At 55.6% G+C, this 18,523-nt stretch overlaps 1 protein-coding gene across 1 annotated transcript; it reads right to left on the minus strand.

The window, feature by feature from the left end:
- Positions 1 to 3,601: 3,601 nt before the first annotated feature.
- Positions 3,602 to 16,924, minus strand: LOC144952801 (protein LSM14 homolog B-like; the record flags this gene model as incomplete). Its single annotated transcript, XM_078883267.1, has 8 exons — positions 16,601 to 16,924; positions 14,037 to 14,200; positions 13,232 to 13,430; positions 11,852 to 12,214; positions 11,198 to 11,281; positions 8,074 to 8,265; positions 7,263 to 7,470; positions 3,602 to 3,776 (listed from the first exon to the last, which is right to left on the minus strand). Coding segments are annotated over exons 1-8 (1,506 nt in total), but the record flags the coding sequence as incomplete, so codon positions are not given.
- Positions 16,925 to 18,523: the final 1,599 nt, after the last annotated feature.

An 18,523-nucleotide genomic window follows, 5' to 3' on the forward strand; every position in this document is an offset into this window, starting at 1 on the left:
AGCAGGTTACTCATTTGAGGCTGAGTCGACCTAGGGGAGGCCGTTGAGCGGGAATCCAACTCGGGCACTCTTGCCGGGTTCGTGGCGCAACGCTGACCCCCACTCCTCACGCGCACACACTTACGCACACACACGTACACGCGCACACACACTTACACGCACGCACACACTTACACGCACGCACTTACACGCACACACTTACACACACACATGCGTACACACACGTACGTACCCCCCCACACACACACACACGTAGCATCTAACCCACCGCACCCTCCACCCCCCCTCCCCGTTTTAAGATTAAATTCGCCGACAACCTTGGAACCAACAAACAGCCCCCACCACAGCACCCCCCTCCCCCCCCCCATCCCCCCCCCCAATAACGCCTCAATATTTACACCTCGAGGAGGGGGGGAGAGCAATGATTGGCGTACAGATTATTAATAATGTTGCCTGCTGTGGTGGGGGGGGGGTCCCCGAGGGGGGGCAGTGAGTGACGTCGCAGTGGGAAGTGACAGTTGGTGGGGGGGGGGGGGTCCCCGAGGGGGGGCAGTGAGGGACGTCATAAGTGGGAAGTGACAGTTGGTGGGGGGGGGGGTCCTGAGGGGGGGCAGTGAGGGACGTCGCAGTGAGAAGTGACAGTTGGTTGGTGGGGGGGGGGTCCCCGAGGGGGGGCAGTGAGGGACGTCGGAAGTGGGAAGTGACAGTTGGTTGGTGGGGGGGGGGGTCCTGAGAGGGGGCAGTGAGGAACGTCATAAGTGGGAAGTGACAGTTGGTGGGGGGGGGGGTTCTGAGGGGGGGCAGTGAGGGACGTCGCAGTGAGAAGTGACAGTTGGTTGGTGGGGGGGTCCTGAGGGGGGCAGTGAGGGACGTGGCAGTGGGAAGTGACAGTTGGCTGGTGGGGTGGGGGGGTCCTGAGGGGGGGCAGTGAGGGACGTTGTAGTGGGAAGTGACAGTTGGTGGGGGGGGGTCCCCCTGAGGGGGGGCAGTGAGGGACGTCGCAGTGAGAAGTGACAGTTGGTTGGTGGGGGGGGGGTCCTGAGGGGGGCAGTGAGGGACATGGCAGTGGGAAGTGACAGTTGGCTGGTGGGGTGGGGGGGTCCTGAGGGGGGGCAGTGAGGGACGTCGCAGTGAGAAGTGACAGTTGGTTGGTGGGGGGTCCTGAGGGGGGCAGTGAGGGACGTGGCAGTGGGAAGTGACAGTTGGCTGGTGGGGGGGGGGTCTCCCTGAGGGGGGCAGTGAGGGACGTGGCAATGGGAAGTGACAGTTGGTTGGTGGGGAGGGGGGGTCCCCCTGAGGGGGGGGCAGGGAAGTGACAGTTGGTTGGTGGGGGTGGGGTCTCCCTGAGGGGGGCAGTGAGGGACGTCGTTGTGGGAAGTGACAGCTGGTTGGTGGGGGGGGTCCTGAGGGGGGGGGGGCAGTAAGGGCCGTCGTAGAGGGAAGTGACAGTTGGTTAGTGGGGGGGTCCCCCTAAGGGGGTGGCAGTGAGGGACGTCGTAGTGGAAAGTGACAGTTGGTTAGTGGGGGGGGGGGGGTCCTGAGGGGGGGCAGTGAGGGACGTCGTAGTGGGAAGTGACAGTTGGTTAGTGGGGGGGGTCCTGAGGGGGGCAGTGAGGGACGTCGTTGTGGGAAGTGACAGTTGGTTGGTGTGAGGGGGTCCCCCTGAGGGGGGGCAGTGAGGGACGTCGTAGTGGGAAGTGACGGTTGGTGGGGGGGGGTCCTAAGGGGGGGCAGTGAGGGACGTCGCTGAGGATTGTAGTGGCAAGTGACGGTCAAGTTGGTGGTGGGGGGGTACCCTGAGGGGGTTGGGGGGGTACCCTGAGGGGGTTGGGGGGGTCCCCCGAGGGGGTACTGCGAGGGACGTCGGTGAGAATTGGAGCGGCGAGAGGCAGCGAGCGACACAGGGAGTTGGTTGTTTTTGTTGTCCGCTAGAGGCGGGAAGGGTGATCACGATAACACTCGGCCAGTGCTCTGTTGGGGAGAGAGGGGAGGCGGGGGAGGGATGGGGAGGGAGGGGAGGGGAGGGAGGAGAGGGAAGAGAGGGAGGGGAGGGAGGGGAGGCAGGAGAGAGAAGAGGGAGGAGAGGGAGGGGAGGGAGGAGAGGGAGGGGAGATGAGGAAATCACGTTAGAACTTCACGCTACAGGAATAACAACACAGTTCGGGATTTCAACACGTATGTTGTGTGTGGTGCACCTAGCCTGGCACAGCAGTCAACCCGTGGCACCTGCTGGGTCTGCCCCGTGACCTCCTCCTGCACCTAACCTGGCACAGCAGTCAACCCATGGCACTTGCAGGGTCTGTCCCGTGACCTCCTCCTGCACCTAGCCTGGCACAGCAGTCAACCCGTGGCACCTGCTGGGTCTGCCCCGTGACCTCCTCCTGCACCTAGCCTGGCACAGCAGTCAATCCATGGCACCTGCTGGGTCTGTCCCGTGACCTCCTCCTGCACCTTGCCTGGCACAGCAGTCAACCCGTGGCATCTGCAGGGTCTGTCCCCTGACCTCCTCCTCCTGCACCTAGCCTGGCACAGCAGTCAATCCGTGGCACCTGCTGGGTCTGTCCCGTGTCCTGCACCTAGCCTGGCACAGCAGTCAACCCGTGGCACCTGCAGGGTCTGTCCCGTGACCTCCTCCTGCACCTAGCCTGGCACAGCAGTCAACCCGTGGCACCTGCCGGGTCTGTCCCGTGACCTCCTCCTGCACCTAGCCAGGCACAGCAGTCAACCCATGGCACCTGCTGGGTCTGTCCCGTGACCTCCTCCTGCACCTAGCCTGGCACAGCAGTCAAACCATGGCACCTGCTGGGTCTGTCCCGTGACCTCCTCCTGCACCTAGCCTGGCACAGCAGTCAACCCGTGGCACCTGCTGGGTCCGTCCCGTGTCCTGCACCTAGCCTGGCACAGTAGTCAACCCGTGGCACCTGCTGGGTCTGCCCCGTGACCTCCTCCTGCACCTAGCCTGGCACAGCAGTCAACCCGTGGCACCTGCTGGGTCTGTCTCGTGTCCTGCACTTAGCCTGGCACAGCAGTCAACCCATGGCACCTGCCTGGTCTGTCCCGTGACCTCCTCCTGCACCTAGCCTGGCACAGCAGTCAACCCGTGGCACCTGCTGGGTCTGTCTGGTGTCCTGCACTTAGCCTGGCACAGCAGTCAACCCGTGGCACCTGCTGGGTCTGTCTCGTGACCTCCTGGGGTCTGGCACAAGCACCGAGGTGACGTCACCACCACCAACCTTACCATAGCCAACCGTGCTGCTACTAACAACACTTGCCCCTGCAGTCCTGCTAGAGACTACACGGGGGACCTTTGTCTGTGTGCCTATAGACACTGCTACTAACAGCACTTGCCCCTACAGCCCTGCTAGAGGCTACACGGGGCACCTTTGCCTTGGGGCGCACCACCTCTCCCCCTCACCTGCGCCGAGGGGTCCACCCACAGACGTCCACCAGCCTGACCCCCACCACCACCACCTCCACCACCTCCACCCCTCTGCTGCCTCGCCCCAGCACCGACGTGGGACGACAGGAGAGGTCCTCCCCCCTGTCCACCTCCCCGACCACCACCGCCACCGCCGCCGCCACCACCACCACCGCCACCACCGCCACCACCGCCACCACCGCCGCGGCCCCAACCTCCCCGGGGTCCCCGATGGAAGCCGCCGCCACCTCCCCAGCGTCCCCGGTAGCCACCCCCGCGTCCCCACGGCGAGCGGAGGGTCACTCCGAACGTCTCCGTGTTGAGCTTGCGCTCCTCCGCCCACGTGGTCCGCCGGCGGCTGAGTGGGGTGGGGGGGGCGGATGGTTTGCGAGATGCGAGCGGTGTGCAGAAAGAGCTGTTGTTGTTGTTGTTTTGTTTGACACCACGGAAAGTTACGATGCGCGAAAACAAATGCCCGTCCGCGCGCTGGTTCATTCACTCACCCGCCCAGCCACGCACCCACACCCAGCCACTCACCCACCCACCCAGCCACTCACTCACCCAGCCCACTGGCTCATTCACCCAGCCACTCACTCACCCACCCACCCACTCACTCACCCACCCAGCCACTCACTCACTCACCCACCCACCCAGCCACTCACTCACCCACCCACCCAGCCACCCACTCACCCACTCACCCACCCAGCCCACTGGCTCATTCACTCACCCGCCCAGCCACCCACCCAACCCAGCCATCCAATAACTCACCCACCCAGCCACCCACTCACTCACCCACCCACCCAGCCAGCCACCCACTCACTCACCCACCCAGCCACCCACCCACTCACTCACTCACCCACCCAGCCACCCACCCTATCAGTCACCCACCCATTCGCTCACCCACCCACCCGCCAACTCACTCACTCATTCACCCACCCACCCACTCACTCACCCACCTACCCATTCACTCACCCACCCACCCATCCACTCGCTCACTCATACAGGAGGATCTGGGTTCCATCACGGCCCGGACGACGCCTGCTGCTGTATATTTGGAGTCTGCGTCTCTCTCATTATCATCATCACGGTGGCTCGGAGATGTTAACTCTCTCTCCTGGTATACAGGAGGCCGTGGGCTCGATCACGTGACCCTGACGATGCCTGCTGCGAGTATGGTTCTCTGTGCGAGTCTATGGGTCTGTGTTGAGTCTATGGGTCTGTGTTGAGTCTATGGGTCTGTGTTGAGTCTATGGGTCTGTGTTGAGTCTATGGGTCTGTGTTGAGTCTATGGGTCTGTGTTGAGTCTATGGGTCTGTGTTGAGTCTATGGGTCTGTGTTGAGTCTATGGGTCTGTGTTGAGTCGATGGGTCTGTGATGAGTCTATGGGTCTGTGTTGAGTCTATGGGTCTGTGTTGAGTCTATGGGTCTGTGTTGAGTCTATGGGTCTGTGTTGAGTCTATGGGTCTGTGTTGAGTCTATGGGTCTGTGATGAGTCTATGGGTCTGTGATGAGTCTATGGGTCTGTGTTGAGTCTATGGGTCTGTGATGAGTCTATGGGTCTGTGATGAGTCTATGGGTCTGTGTTGAGTCTATGGGTCTGTGTTGAGTCTATGGGTCTGTGTTGAGTCTATGGGTCTGTGTTGAGTCTATGGGTCTGTGTTGAGTCTATGGGTCTGTGTTGAGTCTATGGGTCTGTGTTGAGTCTATGGGTCTGTGTTGAGTCTATGGGTCTGTGTTGAATCTATGGGTCTGTGATGAGTCTATGGGTCTGTGATGAGTCTATGGGTCTGTGTTGAGTCTATGGGTCTGTCATGAGTCTATGGGTCTGTGTTGAGTCTATGGGTCTGTGATGAGTCTATGGGTCTGTGTTGAGTCTATGGGTCTGTCATGAGTCTATGGGTCTGTGTTGAGTCTATGGGTCTGTGTTGAGTCTATGGGTCTGTGTTGAGTCTATGGGTCTGTGATGAGTCTATGGGTCTGTGATGAGTCTATGGGTCTGTGATGAGTCTATGGGTCTGTGTTGAGTCTATGGGTCTGTGATGAGTCTATGGGTCTGTGTTGAGTCTATGGGTCTGTGTTGAGTCTATGGGTCTGTGATGAGTCTATGGGTCTGTGTTGAGTCTATGGGTCTGTGATGAGTCTATGGGTCTGTGATGAGTCTATGGGTCTGTGTTGAGTCTATGGGTCTGTGTTGAGTCTATGGGTCTATGTTGAGTCTATGGGTCTATGTTGAGTCTATGGGTCTATGTTGAGTCTATGGGTCTGTGATGAGTCTATGGGTCTGTGTTGAGTCTATGGGTCTGTGTTGAGTCTATGGGTCTGTGTTGAGTCTATGGGTCTGTGTTGAGTCTATGGGTCTGTGATGAGTCTATGGGTCTGTGTTGAGTCTATGGGTCTGTGATGAGTCTATGGGTCTGTGTTGAGTCTATGGGTCTGTGATGAGTCTATGGGTCTATGTTGAGTCTATGGGTCTGTGTTGAGTCTATGGGTCTATGTTGAGTCTATGGGTCTGTGTTGAGTCTATGGGTCTATGTTGAGTCTATGGGTCTGTGATGAGTCTATGGGTCTGTGATGAGTCTATGGGTCTGTGATGAGTCTATGGGTCTGTGTTGAGTCTATGGGTCTGTGATGAGTCTATGGGTCTGTGTTGAGTCTATGGGTCTGTGATGAGTCTATGGGTCTGTGTTGAGTCTATGGGTCTGTGTTGAGTCTATGGGTCTGTGATGAGTCTATGGGTCTGTGTTGAGTCTATGGGTCTGTGTTGAGTCTATGGGTCTGTGTTGAGTCTATGGGTCTGTGTTGAGTCTATGGGTCTGTGTTGAGTCTATGGGTCTGTGATGAGTCTATGGGTCTGTGTTGAGTCTATGGGTCTGTGTTGAGTCTATGGGTCTGTGTTGAGTCTATGGGTCTGTGTTGAGTCTATGGGTCTGTGATGAGTCTATGGGTCTGTGTTGAGTCTATGGGTCTGTGATGAGTCTATGGGTCTGTGATGAGTCTATGGGTCTGTGTTGAGTCTATGGGTCTGTGTTGAGTCTATGGGTCTATGTTGAGTCTATGGGTCTATGTTGAGTCTATGGGTCTGTGATGAGTCTATGGGTCTGTGTTGAGTCTATGGGTCTGTGTTGAGTCTATGGGTCTGTGTTGAGTCTATGGGTCTGTGTTGAGTCTATGGGTCTGTGATGAGTCTATGGGTCTGTGTTGAGTCTATGGGTCTGTGATGAGTCTATGGGTCTGTGTTGAGTCTATGGGTCTGTGATGAGTCTATGGGTCTATGTTGAGTCTATGGGTCTGTGTTGAGTCTATGGGTCTATGTTGAGTCTATGGGTCTGTGTTGAGTCTATGGGTCTGTGTTGAGTCTATGGGTCTGTGTTGAGTCTATGGGTCTGTGATGAGTCTATGGGTCTGTGTTGAGTCTATGGGTCTATGTTGAGTCTATGGGTCTGTGTTGAGTCTATGGGTCTGTGTTGAGTCTATGGGTCTGTGTTGAGTCTATGGGTCTGTGTTGAGTCTATGGGTCTGTGTTGAGTCTATGGGTCTGTGTTGAGTCTATGGGTCTGTGTTGAGTCTATGGGTCTGTGATGAGTCTATGGGTCTGTGTTGAGTCTATGGGTCTGTGATGAGTCTATGGGTCTGTGATGAGTCTATGTGCGTCTCCGTGCGAGTCTGTGTGTCTCCGTGCGAGTCTGTGTGTCTCCGTGCGAGTCTGTGTGTGTCTCCGTGCGAGTCTGTGTGCGTCTTCAAACTAAACACAAAGTTAAGTTTTACAGGAGTGTCCGGCCTCAACGATTTTCAAATCGCGCCGAGGCTCCGGTTGAATGTCGCCCGGCAGGCACGGACGACTCACCCCAGGGAACTATCGCAGGAGATGCTGTCGAAGAAGGATTTGGTGCGATCGTAGTAATTGGACGGTCCATCGTCGTCATCGTCGCCACCACCACCGCCGCCATCATCAGCAGCACCGTCCGTCGCAGCGTTGCCACCGCCGCCACCACCGCCGCTGCCACCCGCCGTCTCTGGGGGTTCTGCGCTGGTCGGCTCAGCCGCAGGAGGTTCTGTGGGAGGGCGAGGTGGGGAGTGAGCGAGTGAGAGGTGAGCGAGCGAGGGGTGAGTGATGGGTGAGCGAGTGAGGGGTGAGCGAGTGATGGGTGAGCGAGCGAGGGGTGAGCGAGTGATGGGTGAGCGAGTGATGGGTGAGCGAGTGATGGGTGAGCTCGCTCACCTACCCACCCCATCCATCTACCCACCCACCCACGCGCCCACTCACTTACTCACTCGCCCGCTCACTCACCCACTCAATCACCCGCCCGCTCACTCACCTACCCCCCCCACCCACCGACTCACTCACTCGCGCCCACCTGCCCGCCCACCCGCCCGCCCACCCGCTCACCTACCCACCCACCCGCCCCCTCACTCACCCACCCGACTGCCCGCCCAAACATTCACCCACCTGCCCACTCACTCACCTACCCACCCGCTACCCCACCCACCCACCCACTCGCTCACCTACCCGCCCGCCAGCCCACTCACCCGCCCACCCACCCGCTCACCCACCCGCTCACCCACCCGCTCACCCACCCACCCGCCCGCTCCCCCGCCCGCCAGCCCACTCACCCACCCGTGCACCCACTCACCCGCCCGCCTGCCCGCCCGCTCACCCCTGATCTTGAGCTTGTTGTTGAACTCGCGGTCGAGGTCGTCGCGGTTGAACTGCGCGTTGGCGCTCTCAAAGTCAAAGTCTCCGTCGAACTTGACGGGCGGCAGGTCGGCGGCGCCCTGCTGGTGCTGACGCGGCGCCCTGGCGCGCCCCGCCCCACCCTTGCCCCCACGACGCAGGTTCATGACCGCTGCTGGGAAGAGCAGAGGAAGGGGGTCTGTGGGTCTCTCTCTCGGTGTGTGCGTGTGAGTAGTCTGTGGGTCTCTCTCTCTGTGCGTGTGCAATGAGGCTGTGGGTCTCTGTGTGTGTGTGAGTAGTCTGTGGGTCTCTGCTGTGTGAGTAGTCTGTGGGTCTCTGCTGTGTGATGAGTCTGTGGGTCTCTGCTGTGTGATGAGTCTGTGGGTCTCTGTGTGATGAGTCTGTGGGTCTCTGTGTGATGAGTCTGTGGGTCTCTGTGTGATGAGTCTGTGGGTCTCTGTGTGATGAGTCTGTGGGTCTCTGCTGTGTGAGTAGTCTGTGGGTCTCTGTGTGATGAGTCTGTGGGTCTCTGCTGTGTGAGTAGTCTGTGGGTCTCTACTGTGTGAGTAGTCTGTGGGTCTCTACTGTGTGAGTAGTCTGTGGGTCTCTCTCTCTGTGTGTGTGTGCGATGAATCTGTGGGTCTGTGTGTGTGATGAGTCTATGGGTCTCTGTGTGAGTAGTCTGTGGGTCTCTGCTGTGTGAGTAGTCTGTGGGTCTCTGTGTGATGAGTCTGTGGGTCTCTGCTGTGTGAGTAGTCTGTGGGTCTCTGTGTGATGAGTCTGTGGGTCTCTGCTGTGTGATGAGTCTGTGGGTCTCTGTGTGATGAGTCTGTGGGTCTCTGTGTGATAAGTCTGTGGGTCTCTGTGTGATGAGTCTGTGGGTCTCTGTGTGATGAGTCTGTGGGTCTCTGTGTGATGAGTCTGTGGGTCTCTGTGTGATGAGTCTGTGGGTCTCTGTGTGATGAGTCTGTGGGTCTCTGTGTGATGAGTCTGTGGGTCTCTGTGTGATGAGTCTGTGGGTCTCTGTGTGATGAGTCTGTGGGTCTCTGCTGTGTGAGTAGTCTGTGGGTCTCTGTGTGATGAGTCTGTGGGTCTCTGCTGTGTGAGTAGTCTGTGGGTCTCTACTGTGTGAGTAGTCTGTGGGTCTCTACTGTGTGAGTAGTCTGTGGGTCTCTCTCTCTGTGTGTGTGTGCGATGAATCTGTGGGTCTGTGTGTGTGATGAGTCTATGGGTCTCTGTGTGAGTAGTCTGTGGGTCTCTGCTGTGTGAGTAGTCTGTGGGTCTCTGTGTGATGAGTCTGTGGGTCTCTGCTGTGTGAGTAGTCTGTGGGTCTCTGTGTGATGAGTCTGTGGGTCTCTGCTGTGTGATGAGTCTGTGGGTCTCTGTGTGATGAGTCTGTGGGTCTCTGTGTGATAAGTCTGTGGGTCTCTGTGTGATGAGTCTGTGGGTCTCTGTGTGATGAGTCTGTGGGTCTCTGTGTGATGAGTCTGTGGGTCTCTGTGTGATGAGTCTGTGGGTCTCTGTGTGATGAGTCTGTGGGTCTCTGTGTGATGAGTCTGTGGGTCTCTGCTGTGTGAGTAGTCTGTGGGTCTCTGTGTGAGGAGTCTGTGGGTCTCTGCTGTGTGAGTAGTCTGTGGGTCTCTACTGTGTGAGTAGTCTGTGGGTCTCTACTGTGTGAGTAGTCTGTGGGTCTCTCTCTCTGTGTGTGTGTGCGATGAATCTGTGGGTCTGTGTGTGTGATGAGTCTGTGGGTCTCTGCTGTGTGAGTAGTCTGTGGGTCTCTGTGTGATGAGTCTGTGGGTCTCTGCTGTGTGAGTAGTCTGTGGGTTTCTGTGCGTGTGAGTAGTCTGTGTGTCTGTGTGTGCGAGTAGTCTGTGGGTCTCTGCTGTGTGAGTAGTCTGTGGGTCTCTAATGTGTGAGTAGTCTGTGGGTCTCTAATGTGTGAGTAGTCTGTGGGTCTCTGTGTGTGTGAGTAGTCTGTGGGTCTGTGTGTGTGATGAGTCTATGGGTCTCTGTGTGAGTAGTCTGTGGGTCTCTGCTGTGTGAGTAGTCTGTGGGTCTGTGTGATGAGTCTGTGGATCTCTGTGTGAGTAGTCTGTGGGTCTCTGTGTGTGTGTCGTCTGTGGGTTTCTCTGTGTGTGAGTAGTCTGTGGGTCTCTGCTGTGTGAGTAGTCTATGGGTCTCTGCTGTGTGAGTAGTCTGTGGGTCTGTGTGTGAGTAGTCTGTGGGTCTCTACTGTGTGAGTAGTCTGTGGGTCTGTGTGTGAGTAGTCTGTGGGTCTCTGCTGTGTGAGTAGTCTGTGGGTCTGTGTGTGAGTAGTCTGTGGGTCTCTGTGTGTGAGTAGTCTGTGGGTCTCTGTGTGTGAGTAGTCTGTGGGTCTCTGTGTGTGAGTAGTCTGTGGGTCTGTGTGTGAGTAGTCTGTGGGTCTCTGCTGTGTGAGTAGTCTGTGGGTCTGTGTGTGAGTAGTCTGTGGGTCTCTGTGTGTGAGTAGTCTGTGGGTCTCTGCTGTGTGAGTAGTCTGTGGGTCTGTGTGTGAGTAGTCTGTGGGTCTCTGCTGTGTGAGTAGTCTGTGGGTCTGTGTGTGAGTAGTCTGTGGGTCTCTGCTGTGTGAGTAGTCTGTGGGTCTCTGTGTGTGAGTAGTCTGTGGGTCTCTGTTGTGTGAGTAGTCTGTGGGTCTGTGTGTGAGTAGTCTGTGGGTCTCTGTGTGTGAGTAGTCTGTGGGTCTGTGTGTGAGTAGTCTGTGGGTCTCTGTGTGTGCGAGTAGTCTGTGGGTCTCTGTGTGTGTGAGTAGTCTGTGGGTCTGTGTGTGCGAGTAGTCTGTGGTTACATCATGGGACCTCCTTTGCCAGTACCAACATCTACTAATAGGGTTATTCCCCTTTTTTCTGGCAACAAAACTGACACCTTTTGCAAGGAATCATGCTTACATTAACCACAATACTTGCAATCAAATGCAAACAAAAAACAATACTCTGTTAATTTATGCATTGTCTTTGAAACTGATTGGTCCACACCAGAGACAGCTTTCTTTAGAGCCTAGTCTCACATGGTGTTCGACCAGATGACGCCAAAAGGCGAAAAAATTGAGTTACAAGATTTGACGATACCTGCGTTTGGGTTGGGTTTATGACGATTGTCGTCCCCGAATCGATCCCTGGGTCTCTCTCCTTGGTGAGCTGAGTCCGGTTGGTCTGGGGAGGGAGGGAGGGGGGCGATGAGGAGGAAGGTTTACACTATGAGACATCTCCTTTACCAGTGGCAAAATATAGTAGTAGGTTTTTTACCCTTTCAACTGGTACAAAAACTGACACCTTTATACAAGGCATCGTGTTTGCAATAACCACAACACAAGTAGTCAAAATGCAAACAAAAAGAAACAACTTTTATGATGATAATGATATGCACTGTCCTTGAAGTTGTATAACGGTGTCAGTTTTTGTACCAGTTGAAAGATCCCCCCATATAGCCTGAGGGGGTCAAGTGCTGCGAGTAGCAGCAGCAGCAGTGCCTTTAGACATAAAGAGGCTACACGGGGGACCTTTGCCTGTGTGTCTATAGGGCACTGCTGTTGCTACTAACAGCACTTGCCCCTACAGCCCTGCTAAAGGTTACACGGGGGACCTTTGTCTGTGTCTATAGGCATTGCTGCTGCTACTAACAGCACTTGCCCCTACAGCCCTGCTAGAGGCTACACGGGGCACCTTTGTCTGTGTATCTATAGGGCACTGCTGCTGATACTCGTTCCTAACAATGCACATCACCTCTCTTCTGCTGCTGTTGCTGGTGATGATGCTGCTGCTGCTGCTGATGCTGCTGCTGATGCTGCTGCTGATGCTGCTGCTGGTGATGCTGCTGCTGATGCTGCTGCTGATGCTGCTGCTGCCTGAGTGCCATGCCCCCTCCTCCTCCTCCGCCGCCGCCACCACCGCCCGTGCCCATGCCGTGACCGTAACGGGTCCTGCCTCCGGGACTCTTGCCGAGCCGGTTGGGCGTGGAAGGGCTGGCGGCACGAGCCGCTGACGACGGCAGGTTCTGGTCGTTGGCCCCAGCCGACGCTTCACGCTGCTGCTGCTGCTGATGATGATGCTGCTGCTGCGGTGGCGGCGATGGGCTGGCGTGGTGAGCTGTGGAGTTGAGTCGTTAGCGTCACGGCCCGCACCGCGTAACCGCCCCCAATGACACAGCACGCGATCGTCGCCGCCACCACCGTCACTGCCACCGTCATCGCCACCACCGCCACCGTCACCGCCACCGCCACCGTCACCGCCACCGCCACCGTCACCGCCACCGCCACCGTCACCGCCACCGCCACCGTCACCGCCACCACCGCCACCATTGTCACCGCCACCATTGTCACCGCCACCATTGTCACCGCCACCATTGTCACCGCCACCATTGTCACCGCCACCATTGTCACCGCCACCATTGTCACCGCCACCATTGTCACCGCCACCATTGTCACCGCCACCATTGTCACCGCCACCATTGTCACCGCCACCATTGTCACCGCCACCATTGTCACCGCCACCATTGTCACCGCCACCATTGTCACCGCCACCATTGTCACCGCCACCATTGTCACCGCCACCATTGTCACCGCCACCATTGTCACCGCCACCATTGTCACCGCCACCATTGTCACCGCCACCATTGTCACCGCCACCATTGTCACCGCCACCATTGTCACCGCCACCATTGTCACCGCCACCATTGTCACCGCCACCACCACCATCGTCACCGTCACCACCATCATCACCGCCGTTATATCACCCAGCACCACCATCCCGAACCACCACCACTACCACACGATCAATAAAACATTACCACCACCATCATATTCTTGGTTCTTTCGGTAAAGTCACGTAGAAGGGAAATAATAAAATAAAGCATGCATTTTTTTTACTTTATTATTTCCCTTCTACGCGACTTTACCGAAAGAACCAAGCATATGAATCCCTGCAGTCACGAAAGCTTCAAATCAAAATTTACACCACCATCAATAATATTTTGCCGAAAGACAAAGATTCCCCCGTGGCCAGCACCATGCCCGGCCACCTTTGTCTCCCCAGTGGCGACGTTCAGTACACACTGCACCAGGTACTCATCATTTGATGGGGGGGGGAGAGGGGGGGCCTCCCGACCTGCGGGTGTGACAGCTCCATAGTGAGGGGGGGCGGCGGTGGCAGCGTTGAGCCCCTGCGGAGGAGCGAACTCCGAGTAGGCGGCGGGCAGCAGGCCGCCCCCGTAGGGGCCGTAGGACGACAGCCCCTGCTGCTGCTGCAGCGACGAGGAGGAGGTGGGGGCGGGCAGCGACGACGGCGGCAGAGAGACCAGCGACGACTTGGGGGGGACGCGGAGGAGACGAGGTGACAGAGACGAGGTCACAACAACAACCACCAAGACCAACAAACAGCCACCACAACAACAACCACCAAGACCAACAAACAGCCACCACAACAACAACCACCAAGACCAACAAACAGCCACCACAACAATAACCTCGCCACTCACCACGAACCACCAAGACCCAGCCACCTCACCACGACTCACCCCACCCTCACCTCGACTCACCCCACCTCACCCCACCTCACTAAACCCCACCCCACCTCACCATGACCCACCCCCCACTCTCACAACGACTCACCCACCCCCACCTCACCCCACCTCACTCCCCACCTCACCCCCCACCTCACCACCCCCCACCTCACCCCACCTCACCTCACACCTCACCCCCCACCTCACCCCACTCACCTCACCACACCCCACCTCACCTCACCCCACTCACCACGACTCACCCCCCACACCACCCCCACCGTACTTGCACAATGGCCGGGTCCTGTGACAGCGAAAGCTGACGACCCACCAAGACCCATCCACCTCACCACGACTCACCCCACCTCACCTCACCCCCCACCTCACCCCCCACCTCACCCCCCACCACCGTACCTGCACGATGGCCGGGTCCTGGGACAGCGAAAGCTGGGGCTTGGGCGTCTCGCACACCATGAGGTCCTTGATGTCGCTGCCGCGGAAGATGATGTACTCGTAGACCTCATCGCGAGGGGCCACCGGGTGGTCGGAGGCGCGGTCTTCGGTTCCGAAGGAGCGCACTGCGTGGAAAACAACGCACGGACATCGGTCCCATCGGTCACCCGCAAGATCCAACCACGAAGACGCGGAGACGAGGTGAAGCGATGACGCAGAGACGAGGTAAAGCAATGACGAGGTGAAGCGATGACGAGGGAGCGCACTGCGCGGCAAACAACGCACAGACATCGGTCCCATCGGTCCCCCGCGCGACCCAACCACGAAGACGCGGTGAAGCGATGACGAGGTGGACGAGGTGAAGCGATGACGAGGTGAAGCGGGGGGAAAGACCCATAGACTACTCACAAAGACCCATAGACTTGTTCACACAGAGACCCATAGACTACTCACACAGATCCACAGACTACAGAGACCCAGACTACTCACACAGAGACCCACAGACTACTCACACATAGACCCATAGACTACTTCACACGGAGACTCACAGACTCCTCACACAGTAGAGACCCATAGACTTACTCACACAGAGACCCATAGACTTACTCACACAGAGACCCATAAACTTACTTACACAGAGACCCAAATTGAGCATTCTCAGGAAGAACGTAATCAACCAGGTAGGGTGTTGACTGTTATGTTATCCGACTCTCTGTTGTTGTATTACATTACATTTCTAAGTATTACTAGATTTGTGTTTCTATTTCATTTATACCTGATGATGATTGCTTGTGTTACAATCGAAACTTCGTATGCTAGTATTTAATTCATTACTTTCTCTTTTTACGTCACTTTACCGAAATAACCAAAGAGTAATTCCTGCAGTAACGAAAGCTCCAAATTAAGGATGATAGAGACATAATAAAATAATAAAAATAAAACATAATAAAATACAATTCTCACGACGTTTCGGCCACAACGCAAGCAGCCGTCCTCAGGTGAAGAACAGGTCTGTCGGAAAGACAGCGTCTGAATGAGACGCTGTCTTTCCGACAGACCTGTTCTTATGATAGAGACGCTGTCTTTCCGACAGACCTGTTCTTCTGAATGAGACGCTGTCTTTCCGACAGACCTGTTCTTCTGAACGAGACACTGTCTTTCCGACAGGCCTGTTCTTCTGAATGAGACGCTGTCTTTCCGACAGACCTGTTCTTCTGAATTAGACGCTGTCTTTCCGACAGACCTGTTCTTCTGAATTAGACGCTGTCTTTCCGACAGACCTGTTCTTCTGAATTAGACGCTGTCTTTCCGACAGACCTGTTCTTCTGAACGAGACGCTGTCTTTCCGACAGACCTGTTCTTCTGAATTAGACGCTGTCTTTCCGACAGACCTGTTCTTCTGAACGAGACGCTGTCTTTCCGACAGACCTGTTCTTCACCTGAGGATGGCTGCTTGCGTTGTGGCCGAAACGTCGTGAGAATTGTATTTGATGATGTTTACATTTTATTATTTTCCTTCTACGTGACTTTACCGAAAGAACCAAGAAGATGAATCCCTGCGGTCACGAAAGCTTTAAATCGAAAGATGATAAGAGACTTTAAAAGCCGGGTCAGATGTTAAGCTGAGCGAGGCGACGGGGAGTCAGACAAGCGGCAGGATGAGGGCCTACCAAGTCCCACTCGGCTTTTGTTGTCGCGTTCGCAAACGTTATTCATTTACAAACAAATTAAAAGCAGCGGCGAACGTTAAACAAACAAACAGACATTCGACGTTATTACAAGGGGTAGCGATTGTAAAACGCTCGCTGGGTTATTTAGTTTGAATGTTTTAAGATATTTTTTGTTTAAAGCGTCGTGGAAGGCCTCAGCAGTCGCGGGTTTTTTTTATTTAATCGTAAAAAAAGCATTTATTTTGCTCGCAACGAAACAAAATGAAACTTTTAAAATAATGTGCGACTTTTAAATGATGGCGATCGCAATTAAAAAAGAATTTGCAACGACAAAAGAGTAAAGCGTTTAAAACAAAGGGGATTTATTATTCTTATTTAGTGATGTTACGCGCGCGCTAACCACCACTAAATAACACATTTTAATGACAAAATAAAACAAACTATTTACATAAAGGGACGTTAACATTCGCCAACACGATTTATTGTTATTCCTATTATTTAGTGACGTTACGAGCGCGACAACCACCCCCCACCAACGAAATAATAAAACATTTTAATGACAATTACTTTTATTTCCCACACAAAGGACGTAAAATTAAAATCGCCAACGCCATTTATCGTTACGCTACGCAACGAAAAGCGCGCGAATTTAATTATCAACATTTTAAAGTTATTTATTAAAAGACATGAAAAAAAAATTTCTTCTTAAACACCAACACAAAATTGCAAATCTTGATTTTGAAATCTTTCGTCACTGCCGCAATAATCCACTCTAATTATTTCGCGACGTACACAAAAAAAATTGACTCAAGAACCAAACATTATAACGACAAAAAATCCCCTCACTCAACGCACCTTTAGCGAGCGCAATGGTGGAATTCTCAGTGTCGATGGTGTAGAGGATTCCCTCGTAACGAATCTCCGCCTTCGAGATGAGGCTGATCTTGCTGCCCAGATAGGGCGTTCCGCCACTCATCGTTGCCCGTGCCGATGAAGAAGCCACCCGAACGAACTGAGGAGGAACGACGGATGGCGACGGATGGTGCGGTGGTGGTCCCGGGGATGAATCGCCTCAGATTCCCCTCAGAGCCTCGGGCCTCCGAACGCTGCTGCCGCCGCGGTCGCCATTTGCCGCCTTTCTTCCCTCTCGCTCGTGACAGCCGCCGAAGTGGGAGGGGGGAGGGGGGGAAAGGGGGAGGAGCTAGCAACTCATCACCGACGTCGCCTGTCACTCACGCACGTAAGCCCCTCCCACATCCCCTCACTCTTACTCATGCCCCTCCCACACCTCTCTCTCACGCCCCTCCCACCCCCGACCCCCCCCTTCACACCTCCCCTCAAGCCCCTCCCACCCCCCTCAAGCCCCTCCCACCCCCTACCCCCCTTTCAAACCCCCTCTCACGCCCCTCCCACCCCTCTCAAGCCCCTCCCACCCCCTACCCCCCCCATCACACCCCCTCTCACGCCCCTCCCACCACCCCCCTCTCACTCACGCCCCTCCCATCCCCTACCCCCCCTTCACACCCCCTCTCACGCCCCTCCCACCCCCCTCAAACCCCTCCCACCCCCTACCCCCCCCCTATCACACCCCCCTCAAGCCCCTCCCACCCCCTACCCCCCCTATCACACCCCCTCTCACGCCCCTCCCACCCCCCTCAAGCCCCTCCCACCCCCTACCCCCCCCCATCACACCCCCTCTCACGCCCCTCCCACCACCCCCCTCTCACTCACGCCCCTCCCACCCCCTACCCCCCCCTTTCAAACCCCCTCTCACGCCCCTCCCAGTTATTTATTTGTAAATGTTTAGTTTACTACGTACACACACACACATATTGATATAAAATGTCGTTTTAAATCAAATACGTCATCACCCGTGACGTCGCCGATGTCCAACCCCAATGAGGAACGGGGCCGACCATAAATGACGTCACGCACCTGGAGGGAGGGGGGAGGGGTCAGACATTTGTGACGATGCGTGACGAGGGGGGGGGGAGAAATGTGACGTCACATCAAATTGCGCAACTTTAAATAAATACAGACAACACGTTCTACTTAATTAAATAGACTTTGTAATACATGTGTTCTCCTACAACATCAGAGTGCAGCGCCACATTAAATACGCACTACAATGACAATAGTTTAAAGCGATTTGAAGCATGTTTTATTTGGGGGGGGGGGTCAGAGCTTTGTGACGTCATCCTTGAGGGGGAGGGGTCTGACTTTTTGTGACGTCGTGTGACGAGGGGGGGGGGTAAAAATCGTCCAAAATCGCGTGACGTCATTTATGGGCGGCCCCAAAGTTACAATCACGGACACCACACGAATCCTGTTTTGCACCACAAGAGGGCAGTGTCCATTTACTTAGAGACCGGGTCTCAGGGTCTCAGCGTCAGAGTCTAGAGTAGAGACCGGGTCTCAGGGTCTCAGAGTCTAGAGTAGAGACCGGGTCTCAGAGTCTAGAGTAGAGACCGGGTCTCAGGGTCAGGGTCTAGAGTAGAGACCGGGTCTCATGGTCTCAGGGTCTCAGGGTCTAGAGTAGAGACCGGGTCTCATGGTCTCAGGGTCTCAGGGTCTAGAGTAGAGACCGGGTCTCAGGATCTCAGCATCTAGAGTAGAGACCGGGTCTCAGGGTCTCAGCGTCAGAGTCTAGAGTAGAGACCGGATCTCAGGGTCTCAAGGTCTAGAGTAGAGACCGGGTCTCAGGGTCAGAGTCTAGAGTAGAGACCGGGTCTCAGGGTCTCAGGGTCTAGAGTAGAGACCGGGTCTCATGGTCTCAGG

The sequence above is a fragment of the Lampetra fluviatilis genome, chromosome 70 (genome assembly GCF_964198595.1).
Source record: "Lampetra fluviatilis chromosome 70, kcLamFluv1.1, whole genome shotgun sequence".
Classification (NCBI taxonomy): Eukaryota; Metazoa; Chordata; class Hyperoartia; order Petromyzontiformes; family Petromyzontidae; genus Lampetra; species Lampetra fluviatilis.